Genomic DNA, 14769 nt, shown 5'->3' on the forward strand with positions numbered 1-14769 from the left:
CGACATAAATCGCTTTGCTTTGGCTACGCGTTCAGGCTGCCGGAATGCGGGGATTAGACCCGTACTTGTATACCATAGCCTGCCAGAAGTGGCAACGAATGAAAAGTGAAGCTCACTGTAACGTAGAGCAGCTTTATTTCTCTGCTGCTGGGAACCTCGCCGTCGGCCATAGCCCGAAGTCGCGCGTATATGGTGTTAGTTTCGTCTTTAGAGGTCGCGCCTGTCAGCATCGACGCTTCGACTATGGTTTGGGTTCAAAGTCGGCCACGGAAGCACAAACGGATGTAGAGACTCACCACCAGCTTCGCGTAGATGATGTACCTGGTCCATGATCAGCGCTATGAGCGGCGAGATTACGATCGTGCACCCAGTTATGAGGAGGGCGGGCAGTTGGTATGTCAACGACTTGCCGCCGCCGGTAGGCATGATACAGACAACGTCCCGGCCGTCGACATTCGCGTTGCAGGCACTGTCATCATTGACATTACATTCAAGGGCTGTTGTCAAGCGAGAAAGGGATGGATGAGGGACGTACCCTTGCTGGCATAACCGGAAATTCTGTATCCCGAACACTTTCTGCAACTTCGTCTTTAGCTGCGGCACCCATTGGAAATCATCAGATCCATAGTCGAGTACACCCTTCAGCAGCTGCTTCCCCTTGCCTGATGGACGCGAGGAAGAACGTGGCTTGAATGAGAAAGGCCCTCCACCTTAGGGCTCAGAGAATACGAATGAATACTTACCTTGAAGATTTCCACCGACTCCAAGGATATTCTGCTGTCTCAGCGCCTCGAGCTGATTCTCCAACTCCCCCTTCTCCAGCATCCTTAGCGCCCGCACGTCTTGGATCTTCCGCAGCTCCTCGTCGTAGGACTGGATCTCCGACTCAATGCCTGCAATGCGCTTTTGTAGGTCTTTCCGGCGATCGAGGTAGCTCTCATTCTGTTTGGAATTGGAAGTCGAGGCAGCGGCATCATGCCGTATATATTTCTGATTCAATGTGCTGACGTGCGTCGATGCTTGTGGCTTTGAAGGGCCTGGCCGCGCAGAAGATCTACCATTGCTGTGTGCGTGCTCCTCGATGACCATAATATCCTCTTCATCGTCCCCTTGACTGGGTCCCCTATAGATCGTACCTACGCCCCGCATAAGTTGGCTACTCCCAATATCATCAGATCTCGTCTTCTCAAGGAAAGCCTCAAACTAAGCAGCTGCTAAGTATTGGGCTAACAGTGTCGAATCCGAAGGTGGTTTATCAGTGAATACGTACATCGTCGGATCCCAGGTGATCCGTCTCGTATTCGTAGGACATGGAACGAGTAGGAGGCTGGAGCACTTGGGAATGAAGAGGAAAATCAGAAGACCGAAGGGAATTAGCAAGCGTGAGAAGAGACGCGCGATCACATGACTGACGCCGTCGACGGAGCGTCAGCCCGTTGGTTTCAGCCAATCCTTCATCGACATTGATGTGTTGACGTGAGCTTTAACTCATTCGGCTCCCTTCACCGGGTTTGGCCCGATTCAATGAAGACAAAAAAGAATTGACAGTACGACTCGACCGTAAAACTAGAGACAACCCCGCAACGCAGAGGCGAGAAGGATTAACGTGGTGTAAGATGAAATGGTGAGCCCTGACGTTAAATATAACTGAGACGCTAATCGATCTCGATCCAGCAGATAACCTTAACCTCCTTCGGAAGTCTGAAAATATCCATGCCCCTCGCTCAAGCGCTCACTATCACTATCTAGTCACCCGGAATAGCGCCGCGCCCCAGGTTCTCTGTACCATTCCAGCGGTTCATTCCCGGTCTCTTCGTCATCAGAAACATATACCACGATTGACGATTCCAGTAACCAGTCCCCTCTTCAACTGGAGGTGCGGTCAGACTCGTATCAGCTACGCGAAACGCGGGGAATGAGTAAAGAGAGTGAGGATATATAGGTGTACTTCACGTACATATTGCACTGTTTCTTGTATCTTCTATCAAGTGATTTCGAAGCAGAAAGGCGTGTTGCCGTCAATGTTGAGGGGTCTCCGCCTTTCCTTCCTCGCCGATACCACGAGGGCACATGTGGCTGGAAGGTTGGAACAATGATCCAGGACGTATTTGCGTAGGCGCCGTGGTTGGGTTGACGGTTTATCCCAATTTCTCACGCTTGACCGACACAAACGACTCCCGAGCACAACGTTGAACGTAGACCACCTTGTCCGTGGCCATGAAGACCTCCTTCCTCACAACCTAGGAATCATTCTTTCCTAACTAATCATACGTTCACAGGAAAAATATGCCAGCGCCATTAACCTCCACGGATGGTTGTTCCACTAAGCTGTTCTTGGGCTTGTCTTGGGTCGTATTCCCAGAGAACGCGCAGCAAAGGTATCAGCGCCTCAATTGTCGTCATAACCGCGCGCGTCTTGATGTCAGAAAGATATCGATGGTTGTCGGCCAGACTGGAGGTGAGTTACAGTATCGTGAGTAACGGGTTCATGAGGCTCGGCATTTCGACTCTGATGCTTGTCAGTCCTCCTCGTAGCTGTAGCTGTGGTCAGAACGAAAATTATATATGCCGACCCTCCAGCCACTAAAGATGAACACCTCATACTGATTGACGGGGTTGAACTGTGGGGCAAAAGGACGACATGGAGATTCAGGACAGGGAACCCGGAAGCATGCTATCGGAAGCTGGCGACTTACGAACGGAATGGGGGGAATTGTGACCCGACATTCGTCTTAGAGAGTCGAAGAAACGATATCTGCATAGCGTGAAATGGGCTAGGAGGTGAGTACCGAGGATTGACAGCGTCGTAGGTATTTGATTGACCTATCTCCGGCTTAGCAGCGCTTCGGCATGAATTGTCTCGCATCCATCGTGAATCATAGTATGGATAGTATGGTGAGGTTCAGTTCGATCTTGCAAGGCAGCGTAGCTAACGGCGAAAGTTCATCAAGCCAACGATGTCGCTGTAGGCGGCCCGAGAATGTATATACATGCGTCTACCTTTGCTCCGACGTACTGAGCGTGGATACAGACGGTATCTCTCCTTGTCAATTACGCTCACAAGGGTAGTTTGTGGGCATCGGGTGGACTGTTTGGTTCCGGTCGTGGAGGTCCTCGACTCCTCGACCCTGTCTCCCATTGTCTCCTCTGTTGGGGAGTTTCCTAGTATGGTGTGTACGTTGAGCGACATCTTTTGGCCACCTAAGTATATACTCCGCTCTGCCACCTTTCAGTTCTTCCACTTGCCACCACCGTCCGTCTGCAACTGAGCCAGAACCACAACCACAGAACCAACTACAACGAGAATATCTCGGGCGAACCACAGTTGCCAGTATCAACATCCTCTTCGCACATTTCTATTGTCTTTGTAGATTCCTGCAACCACAACCACAACGACAACCAGGCAAGCCACATCCACTCGCGACTCGGGGTCCAAATGCCTTCCCCCATCCCTGGACGCGACAGACTCGACAACGGCTCCCCCACCTTCCCCCGAAGCCGCCTCCCCGTCGAAATTCTCGACAACATCCTCTCCCACGTCACCGAATACCACGACATGCGCAATATCCTCCGCGTCTCGCGGCAGTTCCACGCGCTCATGCTCCCGAAGCTCTGGAAGCACATATCCGTGCGCCCGCACGTCGGGGGGCAGCTGCTCCGCACGCTCACGGCGCAAGTGGACGCGCAGTGCTCGGCATGGCGCACGCGCGGGGAGCAGGTGCAGACGCTTGCGCTCGCGCTGGAATACATCGCCAGGCCTCAGGAATACTACGACACGCCGACGGACGTGCGCGACGCGTATCTCCCCGTGCAGCGCTTCCTCGCTGGGCTCACGAACATGCACACCCTCGTGCTGGAGGCGGACACGCACTCGGAATTTGTGTGTCGCGCGCGGTGGCGCCCCAGTGATATTGGCATGCGCAAGCAGCTCGCGGGTTTGAGGACGCTGGTGTTCACGCCGCCGAGCATCCGGCTCAAGGCGCGGCTGCATGAATACTACACCCATCCCAACACGCAGTTCGAGCACTGGCTCCTCTCGCAGGAGAACATCCACTATTTCGAGTATCGCGCCAGGAACCGCCTCGCGGGGGTCTTTCCCGCGGACGCCTTCCCCAATCTCCGGCGTCTGAAGATCGCGGCCGTGAACATCGAGGCGCTGAGGGGGCTGGAGGGCGTACGGGGGATCACGCATCTGCGAGTGACCGTGCCACCGCCGTGCCCTTTTATAATCCCCCTGATTCCGCCACCCGTACTCCCCAGCGACGCGCCCCGCCTGCCCCCCGCGCTCAGCAACGTCACTGTCCTTGCGCGCGATGACCGCGACCTCGCGTTTGCGGGGCTCCTCCCGAAGCTCGAGCGCCTCGACATCGTGCTGAAAGGGCGCAACCTCCGCCGCCTGCTCGCTGCGCTGCGCGCCGTGGACGAGGTCACCGGCACCAGCCGCAGTGCGCATCTGCAGGGCCTGCGCTTCCTGCGCGTGCGCCGGCTGTACCTCACCCCCAATCATAACGGGACCGAGCATCCGCACGAGAGCGATGGCGGCGGCACCGTCGTTGAGATATTCGCCGAGTTGCGCGCGCTGGAGGAGTTCGAGGCGATGCGGGACGACCAGACGTGGATACGGTTCGCGCGGGACGGCTCGACGCGGGTCGTCGAGTGGAAGTGTCATGCGCGGTGCTACTGCAGCGACGAGTACAATGTATGCGAGGAGAGCGGGGGCGTGAGGGAGGAGTGGTGCCAGGACTGGGAGGCGGGGGTGACGCGTGTGGATCCGGCGCCGCCGCTGTATTTCCGCCCGGTGTGGAGGATGCCTCGATGGCTGCGCAGTGTGGAGACGAGCGACGAAGATGAGTGAAGCGACCCAGAGGAGGGTGGGTGGGGGCAGGGGTGGTGAGTGGTGAGTGGAGGTGGGATGGCAGTGAGACATTGAGAAGTTGGAAGTCTGAAGTCTGACGTTTTCTGGTAGCATCAACAAGTTATCTATCGGCCGTGTTTTTCGCCTTGCAGGCTCCCTATGCCATCTTCCTTCCTCGCTATTTATTACGATCTTCTAAAACAAAAATATGTATATGCGATTAGAGTTCCGATATGTAGAAAGTATGATACACGTATTGTTTATGAATTTTCAATCCCATGATGCATGTCTTGGGTTGTTTCTGAATGATTCTGAATGATTCAACCTTCTAGTTTTTGTATAATGTGTCGAGACGTCGGCGTGTGGGCCAGTAAGCGCCCGCAATTTCATCCAGGATGGAAACTCTAACCATAACCACCCAACTCCGCGCTCACCTACACTCCCACTCCCACTCCCACTCCCACTCCCTCTCCCCCTACACCTTCCAAGTTCCATCGCTTAAACAAATCACCACGCATCACGCATCACGCATCGTCCAGCACCACACAATCCTCTTCAACAGAGTCAACACCCTATAAGTACGCAGTTCAATAGTTCCAATAGTTCTCGAGCAGCCGTAGCGACAGGACAAGTACACCTACTCCTGCGTACTCCGACTTACCAACGTGTCCAGCGACACACAAACAGAAACAGAAACAGGAACAGATAATAGTCCGATATAAAATAACCAACTAACCAAAAAGCCACCCACACCACCACACCACCATTCATCTTTATCAACCACCGATTACCGATTATGCAACGAAGGGAAGAAACTACGGAAGGGGCGGGGCATCCAGACGTCCGAGCTTGATTGGGTGTTGTGTTGCGTGTACTATTCACCCCTTCCATCGCAGCCCAACGGCCACGGCTTAGTATCCCCCAACGACCCACCCGAGGCCCATAACAGCAGCCCCCATAGCCCAGCCCTTCACCCCCATCCCCATCTTCTCCCCGCCATTAAAGTTCGTCGCCCCACCTTGCGCAGCCGTGTTCGTCCCGCTCCCACTCCCACTTCCGCTCGACGCACCGGCAGCGGGCGACGAAGCAGTCGGCGACGAACTGACCGTGACGCCAAACGCCGAGGTCGGGGGGACCGAGAGGACCGTCCCACTCCCCGAACTCAGCGTCACAGCCGCCGTGCCCGTGCTGCTCCCCGATCCAGATACTGATGAGGAGGTGGACGAGGCGATGGTGGACGAGGAAGACGCCTCGGGGCCGATGGAGAAGGGGGAGGAGACCGCAAACTCGTTGTTGATGTTGCCGACGTCGGTCGCGCGGAGGGTGTAGCCGTCCCTGTCAAGCGTGGCGTTAATACGAATACGAATACGGTAGGTGAGGCAAAATAGGGGTAAGGAGGAGAGCCGCGAGAAGAGGAAAAGAGAAGAGGGAGAGGGAGAGGTACGCACTGCGCAGGGACGACGGGGAGGGTGACGTCTGCGCCGCCGTCGGCGGGGCGCTGGTTGTTGAGGATGGCGAAGTCGGAGCGGAAGGAGGGGTGGTGGAGGAAGACGGAGAAGCTGGCGAAGCGGGATCTGCACGCGGGCGGGGTCAGATTACGTTACGTACGTAGCTGAGAAGAGAAGAGAAGAGAAGAGAGGAGAGAAGAGAAGAGAAGAGAAGAGAGGAGAGGAGAGGAGAGAGGAGAGAAGAGAGAAGAGAAGAGGGAAGAGGAGAGAAGGGCGACGCACGTATCGTCAGCGTCGTTGGTCCAGGTGACTCTTACAGCACCCTGCGACCGCGCGTCCCGGAGCGGGGCGATCTGGAGGGCGGCGACGAGCGAGGCCAGGAGCGTGAGTGTGCTGCAGAGAAGGTGTCGTGAGCGGCGATGATACACGGAGCGGTGGAGAGTGAGTTCAGAAAAGATGGGAGAGAGGGAGGAGGAGGCTCCGGGTCACCAGCGACGACGACTAGTACTCAACGTCGCAGCGACGACACCGCCTCGCCGGCTCCTTCTTGCCTCTCCTCGACGACCAAAGCCCTCCAAAGAGAGTTTCATAGCAGAGCGAGCACTCACTAGACTTTCGCGAACATCTTTTCTCGTTCTTTGGCTTTTTTGGAGTTTTGTGGGGGGAGGAGCAAAAGAGCGACAAGCGAGCGTATAACGGTAGATGAAAATGAAATCAAAGAAAACACGGGTGCTTGATCGGCGGAGGCGACGCCCTTTTCAGGATTCAGGAGAAACATGGGACAACAAGAGCACAACAGCAACGGTAAACGCTGACGCTGATTTGATAAGATATGAGATAAGATTTGCCATAGTGCGTTAGTGTTGCACCATACTTTAGCCTTTGTGTCGTGCGTGCGTGCATCGTTCATTCGGACCAAAAGGAGTGCAAATCAAATTAATGAAACGCTTGACTGAAGAACCCGAACAGTCAAATTTCAAAGCTGACGTACGTCTATCCCATAAATTTCCAGCAACTCTCCGTACAGTCTAATCAACAAATCTCATATATCTCATATACATCTCTCTTCTATCGATCTGTAAACCACGACGAGGAGATGGAAAGGGACTACATGAGAAATGAAAGTACACAAGAATACGAACAGACAACTTGTTGGTCTTAACGCACAACCGACCCCATCCCCAACTTCACGCCAGCCCAACTCAAACCAGCAGCAGCACGTTCTCACTTCGTCACCGTGCAGAAGCACGACGGCCCGTCGGATCTACACTCGACACTCGACACTCGACACTCAACACGCAACCCTCCCACCCTCCCAATCCTGGGCCCACCACTCCCCGCTCCTACCCACATAACAAGAACCACCCGCGCGCTCCCACTTCACGCACCGCGCCCAACCGTCCTGCGCGTACCATACCGTATCCATGTCCGATCGTCCCACGTCGAGGCATTTGTAGACTTTGAACTAGTGGTGCGCTGTGCTGGCCGTTGTGGTGGCGAGAGTTGACGCGGACGATAGGAATAGGTGCGGCGGTTCCGGTTGGGATATCGGGACTGCAGCGATGCTGCGGACGAGGTTCTGCTCCGCTCCCTCGATGTCGCACCAAGTCCAAAGTCCTAAAAGCATGGGCGATTGCGGTCGTACATCGATGCGAGGACGCGGTGTGTGCGTTTAGGCTTGTGCCGCGGCGGCGTCGGCAAGGCGTCGGTGCGGTGTGAGATGGATGGGCCCACTCCACACTCCCCTCCTCCAAGCGCACCCGCAGTCAACCAATCCCCGATACCCCCAACATCACACCCTCGTGTCCTCGCTCGTACCGGCGATATTCAGCGCAGCGCAGCGCAACATGGTGTTTGTTGTTTGTTGTTTGTTGACGTCGGTGGGTAGGACGACGAGGGGAGGTGTTGTTGGGGCAGGTAGGGTCGAGTTGCGTTCGCTGTTCACCGTTCGCTGTTGTATGGACTCCAGTGGCGTCACGCGGCGTCCCGCCCTCCCGGACTTCCCTGACGCACTCGACTTGAGGCTGTCTCATCGTCCATCGCTCCATCGCATACGCGCAGACCAGCATTTGGAATTCGGCGCATCCCACCGCACGGAAGAATCCTCTGCCTGAATATTCGTCTCTATGAGCAGGGAGGGAGGGTCCGCGTGTGTATACCGTGATCAGCGGGCATAGTGGATATGAGAGGCCAAATCCAATGGGCACGGTGCGATGTCGACGAGACGAGACGGGCGGTAGGCACGTGTGGGGCGGGGAGGGGCGTGGGCGGGAGGAGAGGGCGAGACGCGGGGACGTAGATGTAGGACTATAGGATAGAAGTGCACGAAATGTCTATGTGCTATGTGCTATGTGCATACGCCCTCCCGTAGATGATGGTGCAATGCGATCGTGTTGCTTGGAGTTATCGCGGTTGGTGTGCTGTTCGTGTATGCGTGATGTGATATACGATGCTTCTGGGATGCTCGGGTGCTGCGGCTGCGACTCCATCTGCAGCTGAGGATACAGATACGGATACGGGGAGGGGAGAGACGGAATGGAAGAGTGCGCGCACGTCTTGGCCCACGGCGGACGGCGGACATCCTCCGTCAGTGCAGTGCACCCCGACGCACTATGATCCATCTCGTCGTTGTCAATCCGCTGACGGCCCAAGTTGAGATCTTGAGACCTTCGATCCTTGAATTCTAATTCTGAAGCCCAAAGCCAAAGGCGAACGAAGCAGCGGGTGGCACGAAGACCAGGCAGGGCGTGGGGTATATCGGGCGTGTTTCCTGTGAAGATGTGAAGAGGTGATGGTGAGTCGAGGGTGTAAGAGAAGGAGTCACCGAGGAGGAGAGCGCGAAGCACCGAATGTTACTCGCCGCATACCAGGCGACAGCTTTGGTCTATCATCGCGGTGACGGCATGAATGCAGGATCCGATGTCGTGGATGTCTGAGTACTCACTTGAAGGATATCGACGGAGTGCCCTAGTCACCAAGGTGTCTCCGCCCGTCCTGTAGCTTCACAGACAGGGCCCCTGAAAATGTTGGATGAGGTCACGGTAGTTGTTTACGATCGAAGTCACACCAATGTCACAAATTGAACTGCTAGATGCTAAACACCATCATGTTCGAATTCTCCAACATTACAGAGCGGAATGCATGAATTTCGGCGTGAACGAAGACGTGTGTAACCCCACGGACACGAGCAGCAAGTCGAACTGACGTCGGTGTGCTCTCGGCTCATGGTGCGTCACCTTTCAACCCTTTCAGCCCTTTCACCAACAGCACTGAGATCGTACTTAGAATCGTGGCATCCGGTAGCTGAGTGGGATCACAGTCATAGATCTCCTGTGCGCCATAATCCATGATCGTAGCCCTTGCAACATCAAAAAAGCACTCTGCATACGTCGACGCGTCATGGATCCAAGGACCAACATTGTGTCCGATCTCGACGCCAGCGGCAACCCGCGAGGGCTTCACGTCGACGACAGCAGTTGCAGATCGTGCGCCTCGGCGAGCATAGTCGTCGGGAGCGCAATTAATGCGGGAATCCTGGCACGATGTCTCGTGTCTGGTGTCTCGACTCGTTCGGCCTGATCGATGATCTTGAGCGACTGCTCGAACGGCATGGGACCCGGGTGCGTTCTTTCACTTTTCGTTCAGAGTCCCTCAGGCTAAACGTGGTGCTCGATAACGCCATCAGTACTCAGCCCTTCCGCCCGCAACAGCGTCTTATCTCCTTCACGTCGCTCGTTTGTCGTCCTCGCTGCGATCTTCGCGAAGCACAACCACCGACTCGCGCTCTCAACATCTCAATGCCTGCGCCCATCCCCGGGCACAACAGCCCTCCCCGTGCCTCACTTATAGCGCATGCATCGCCGCTCTAGAGCCCCGACTCTCCATCTCCCCGCGCCGAATAAGGCATGCGGCGCTCGCCCAGAAGCACCTCCCCGCCGAGCTCGTCTACGAGGTCCGCGCCTTCATCACCGACCACCGACCCCGGTGCCCTCCGCGCCGCTACACGAGCGTCGAGCAGCGCACTCGATCGTGCTCCCAAGCCCACTCCGGGCTTCGCCAAGACCTCGACCTCCGCCATCGGCGCCCCCTCGTCGTCCGCGCCGTGCACCACGCACCAAGCACCCAGCGCCTGCCCGACGCGCTCAAAAGGCACAAGGCGAGAGCCGACGCGTGTCTGGGGCGCTCGTGAGTTCAAGTAAACGTACTGAAAGGAGAAATCGACAAGGACTCGATAGGTGCCGGTATCGTACCCTCAATACCCTCATACCCTGAGCAATACGTACAGGAACGGATCCCGCCCACGTGGGTGGCTCTAATACATCCCCATTCCATGAGGGTGATAGTATTCGCTAAGACTTTTGGACCGTAGAGAATTGTGTGAGGGATGCATCAGTTGAAGTCGACCCGGGAATCGTTGTCTCAAGATGCATCTGGGAGTTCGAAGGGGATAGCCGCTAGATGGGCATTAGCTCTCTAAGGTAAAGACACGTTCACCGATTATTGTTCCGTAGTTGAGGTTGGGAACCTGCTACAGTCGCCGTGGTATATATTTCTTATTTCCTCGCGATTACATACGCGCCACATCCTATCGTTATGAAACACTACTGACAATACGCCGTAGATCTATCAAGTACCAAAACGCGCGGGCGGGGTCGACCCTAACTACATCACTCTATAGGCGGCGCATCCATCAGCAAGCTCAGCAAGACGGCGGCGAGCACACGCATACCAACCTTGCTTGGCTTCCCGAGCACATACGTTGGGGTGGAAACACCACGAAATATTAATATCGTCGCTGCCAGACCTCGTTAGCACTCCAGTACAACTAAGACGCCCAAGCGCAATGAAACGTAAAACGCACACAGTCGCGCCGTCCCGCTTCGCTTGGACAGCGGCGGCGTCGAGGGGGAGGGCGTATGCGGCCGCAGCGACACAGGCGATTATGGCGAGGAGGGAGGTCTGCATCTCTGAGATCTGAGCACTGAGCACGATGCTTCTGTGTAACGAGGGCGGGGTACTACTGACGATTGGGGGATAGACACCCTCGACTTATATGTGCGTGCTTGCTCCTCGCACCTTGCTCCTCGACTCGGATCAGACGCTGGGCGAGCAGCGCGTTGACTAGCCGGGCCGGCAGCCCCAGGGGGCTCTGAGTGAGCATGCGGTCGAGGCAGATTCATTGTTATCCATGTACTCTCAAGGGGAAAGGAAACCACACAGCGGGGAACAGTGTCCTCGTGTGATCTGTTCGCCGTGGGGTATTGAATAGATTATGTTTGATGAAGCTAGCCAGATAGCTGAGTAATATCAAGTATATGTGATGTTTGGGGACTCACCGCGTGTCATAGGCACTTTTGCTCGAGAGGCTATAAATATCTTGCTCGATGGCACACAACACGGAAGGGTTGGCCGATGATAGATGTCGATATCGATGCACCAACGCGATAAAAACCCGACGAGCTCTGCTCCTCCATATGGATATCAAGGTTTCCCCAAGGGTATCATTTTCCAAGGACGAATCATCGTCAACAAGGGTGGGTAACCTAATACAACAATGGCGGCGACGGCAACTCATTCACCACATGCACGCTCGCGTTGAAGTTACCCATAAGCTGCCTTTCCGCCGCCCACTCCTTGATCTTATCAAAGTCGCGACATCTATGGACAACATCGCCGCGGGGAAACGACTGCCCGGCCTCGTCATCCCATTTCCAGACGATAAGGCTGACGTCCGCCGAACACATGAGGGACTGGCGGATCGAGTCGAGGCAGTGGCTCATATGGGCTTGGTTTCCCGGGAGAGGAAGGCGCATGTCGGGGTAGTGGTCTGCATAAATCGTTTTGCGTATGCGATTCTAGACAAGGCGAAGCGGCGGTAGGTAGAAAGCCATTTACGATAGCGGATCGAGTACTCACTAGGCAGTGGAGTTCATGGAAGACGTCGAGCTCGACAATGTAGTTGTCTTCGTCCCCTGGTATGGCCTCCGTTGCATTTGGGAGCTGCTTGGCCTGGGAGGTAGGGATGCGTGATATACCCACTAGAATCAGAGTCGGGGTGAAATCGCTGAGAAATCGATGCGGATGGTGGTTTCACGTACAGTTGTAAAGGTCCTCCCAAAGGTCGTCGAGTTCCTTCGAGGGTGGGACTTGGAAGGGGGAGACATTGCGTCCAAAGCCGTTGAAGAAACGGTGGTACTTGTACGAAATAGCCTCATTCGCAGGAGCTAGCGGGGGCATTGAGCTTGGGATGTGAATAAGGTAGAGAGAACAAGCACATACAGAAAAGACTGTTCTGTTCAGGTGAATCCATACGCCAGACGAGTACCCCGATAGTGACGAACTGAAGGAGGACGATACACCAAAGGACTATGGGCGAATTGATGATTCGAGTGCACCGTCGAGAAAAACAGTATTCGTCGCGGCTGCGGCGATGCTGCTCCCCCAAGCCTAGTAACTGTTCCTGAAGGTAGTCCCCATCCTCGATGTCGACACGATCGTCGAATACGGTCAGTCCGTCGTTGGAGGCCAGCTTACTGTACGACATCTTTCGCCGTATCCGTCTTAATCTGTGTTGTTTTGATCGTCCAAGAAATCAGGAAGAGGGATGTCTCGCGGGCCTGACACCTGTGGGAATTCGCGAAGCTCCCTTGTCAGCAACGCTGAGTACAACGCGGGTAAGAGAGGCCTTGGAGCATGCTATTAGGGGATGCGTGGTATTTGGTGGCTCCGATGAATCAGGCATCACCCATTGCGATAGCCACTTTAGCATTCGTGAGATGGGATACACAAACATGCCGGCACGACAAGGGGTATGTGCTAGAATCTTTGACCAAGATAGCGCAGGCGTGAATCAAAGCGTGAAGGGACGACCGCTGAGAATCGAATGGTCAGCTCCGTCAGGAAACACAATACCCTGTTTCATGGCCAGAGGAGAGAACGATCAACGAGGGACAAAGTTCTGCAATTAGGATGAGAAGCACGAGACTCAAATACGCACTCTATTGACTCTATTTCGCCGTCGCTACATCATATAGGCCCTATGAACCCTGTACTCGAAGCCGAGATGTCGTCCTGGAGAGCTCTTGCTCTAAGTAAGTTTGTCCACAAAGCACTATAGAATAGTTCGCGTAGCTTGTTGATCTGAGGAATCTGAGGGTAGGTGTCGTGTACCGCAATCTTCATTTGCGGAGGACGTACCATGGCCCAGGCAGCGTGTTGATACTCCGTATGTCCTCCTTGACGGAGACATGCGCCCGGGCAGCATATAGCTCGTTTTAGTGCCAGTTTTGTGACTTCCACCAAGCGGACCTTGTTGAAGTTGGAGTTCATGAAACGTAGAGACGCCGTCGAGAAACCAAGGACCATTCATGTATGCACACTATTAGGATGCGCATATACAATTTGCCTCCCCTTCGCTAGAGTATGGGTACTCGGGAGGCGCGTTGTAGAACTATATCATTCCGAAATTCATTGTCAGGAACAACGGACGTCGATTCTCGTATACTAATATAAACGGGGACAAAAAGACTAGAATCGAAAAGACCGTCAACTTCGTTATGGTTCTGCACACGATCCGGGCACTCACAATGAACACTGTCGACCGCTGAATATCCCAGTAACCTCCGCTACTTTGACGACTTTCCCTGATTTTTCTTGGCCGTCGAACTCTGGCTCCCAACCTGGTCAACCATACCGATCCCTTCCTTGTTCCCTGTCGCATCTTTGGACGGCTTTTCCAAGCGTTGTGGAGATGCGGCGTCGATGGGATTGTTCGAGTTTTCTCGGGCTTCTTTGGCCGAGTTCTTAGACTGCTTTAGTGGATCTACGAACCGTCAATGATGAGCATAGTTGGGTGGATGTATGCGTACTTTTTGACGAAGCCCCAGAACTCATGGATCGAGCAAATGAGGCCCTGATGAAGGCGCTCGGGAAGACGACGCAGCGAACTGGGATTATTGGAGACATGGTGGTGGTTTGAGTTTGAGGGAAGCAGCGGCTGTAGCATGTCGGGATGTCTTTGGAGTGGACGTCATGGTGGCACTGTAAACTGGGCGCTTTCGTTGTCGGCTCCAACCCAGGTATTACAATCTCCGAAGCAACTCCGAGACTTTCACGCGCACCACGTTTACTTCTCAGTTCAGATACTTGCTAGAGAGCTAGAGAAGACATTCCCAGATGGAAGCAGACACGGTTACGGTATACGAAGAGACCGACGCCACCGAGACGGCTCCACTCTCCTCTCGCACTTGTCCACTGTGCTTTCGACTCGACTAACACGCAACCCCTGCCATAAACCACCAATGGCAACTCTGTACAACACCGGGTCCGAAATACCTCCAGCGCGCAAGGGTCTCGAGCGCACAGAGTACATCATTTTGGACGTACAATCATCCGTCTATACCCAACGGCAAACACGCGGATAGAGGTTATATCGACACATTATCATATCATACGAAAATACGATAG

General features: G+C 54.7%; 5 protein-coding genes across 5 annotated transcripts; 1 reads left to right on the forward strand and 4 right to left on the reverse strand.

Moving 5' to 3' along the window:
* Nucleotides 1–3167: 3167 nt before the first annotated feature.
* On the forward strand, nt 3168–4855 carry PC9H_010225 (uncharacterized protein; the record flags this gene model as incomplete). The annotated part of the gene is made up of 2 exons (XM_036779719.1): nt 3168–3174; nt 3372–4855. 2 exons carry the CDS (start codon nt 3168–3170, stop codon nt 4853–4855), a joined length of 1491 nt encoding a protein of 496 aa, XP_036629108.1.
* A 911-nt stretch (nt 4856–5766) lies between these two features.
* Nucleotides 5767–7081, reverse strand: PC9H_010226 (uncharacterized protein; the record flags this gene model as incomplete). Its single annotated transcript, XM_036779720.1, has 4 exons — nt 5767–6190; nt 6304–6429; nt 6586–6696; nt 6912–7081. The coding sequence occupies 4 exons, from the start codon at nt 7079–7081 to the stop codon at nt 5767–5769; spliced, it is 831 nt and encodes a 276-aa protein (XP_036629109.1).
* Nucleotides 7082–10168: 3087 nt separating this feature from the next.
* PC9H_010227 (uncharacterized protein) lies at nt 10169–11268 on the reverse strand (the record flags this gene model as incomplete). Its single annotated transcript, XM_036779721.1, has 4 exons — nt 10169–10477; nt 10913–10965; nt 11037–11107; nt 11165–11268. 4 exons carry the CDS (start codon nt 11266–11268, stop codon nt 10169–10171), a joined length of 537 nt encoding a protein of 178 aa, XP_036629110.1.
* Nucleotides 11269–11846: 578 nt separating this feature from the next.
* PC9H_010228 (uncharacterized protein) lies at nt 11847–12847 on the reverse strand (the record flags this gene model as incomplete). Its single annotated transcript, XM_036779722.1, has 4 exons — nt 11847–12158; nt 12220–12341; nt 12402–12527; nt 12583–12847. The coding sequence occupies 4 exons, from the start codon at nt 12845–12847 to the stop codon at nt 11847–11849; spliced, it is 825 nt and encodes a 274-aa protein (XP_036629111.1).
* Nucleotides 12848–13928: 1081 nt separating this feature from the next.
* Nucleotides 13929–14268, reverse strand: PC9H_010229 (uncharacterized protein; the record flags this gene model as incomplete). The annotated part of the gene is made up of 2 exons (XM_036779723.1): nt 13929–14125; nt 14172–14268. The coding sequence occupies 2 exons, from the start codon at nt 14266–14268 to the stop codon at nt 13929–13931; spliced, it is 294 nt and encodes a 97-aa protein (XP_036629112.1).
* Nucleotides 14269–14769: the final 501 nt, after the last annotated feature.

Source organism: Pleurotus ostreatus (assembly GCF_014466165.1).
Source record: "Pleurotus ostreatus strain PC9 chromosome Unknown scaffold_7, whole genome shotgun sequence".
Lineage (NCBI taxonomy): Eukaryota > Fungi > Basidiomycota > Agaricomycetes > Agaricales > Pleurotaceae > Pleurotus > Pleurotus ostreatus.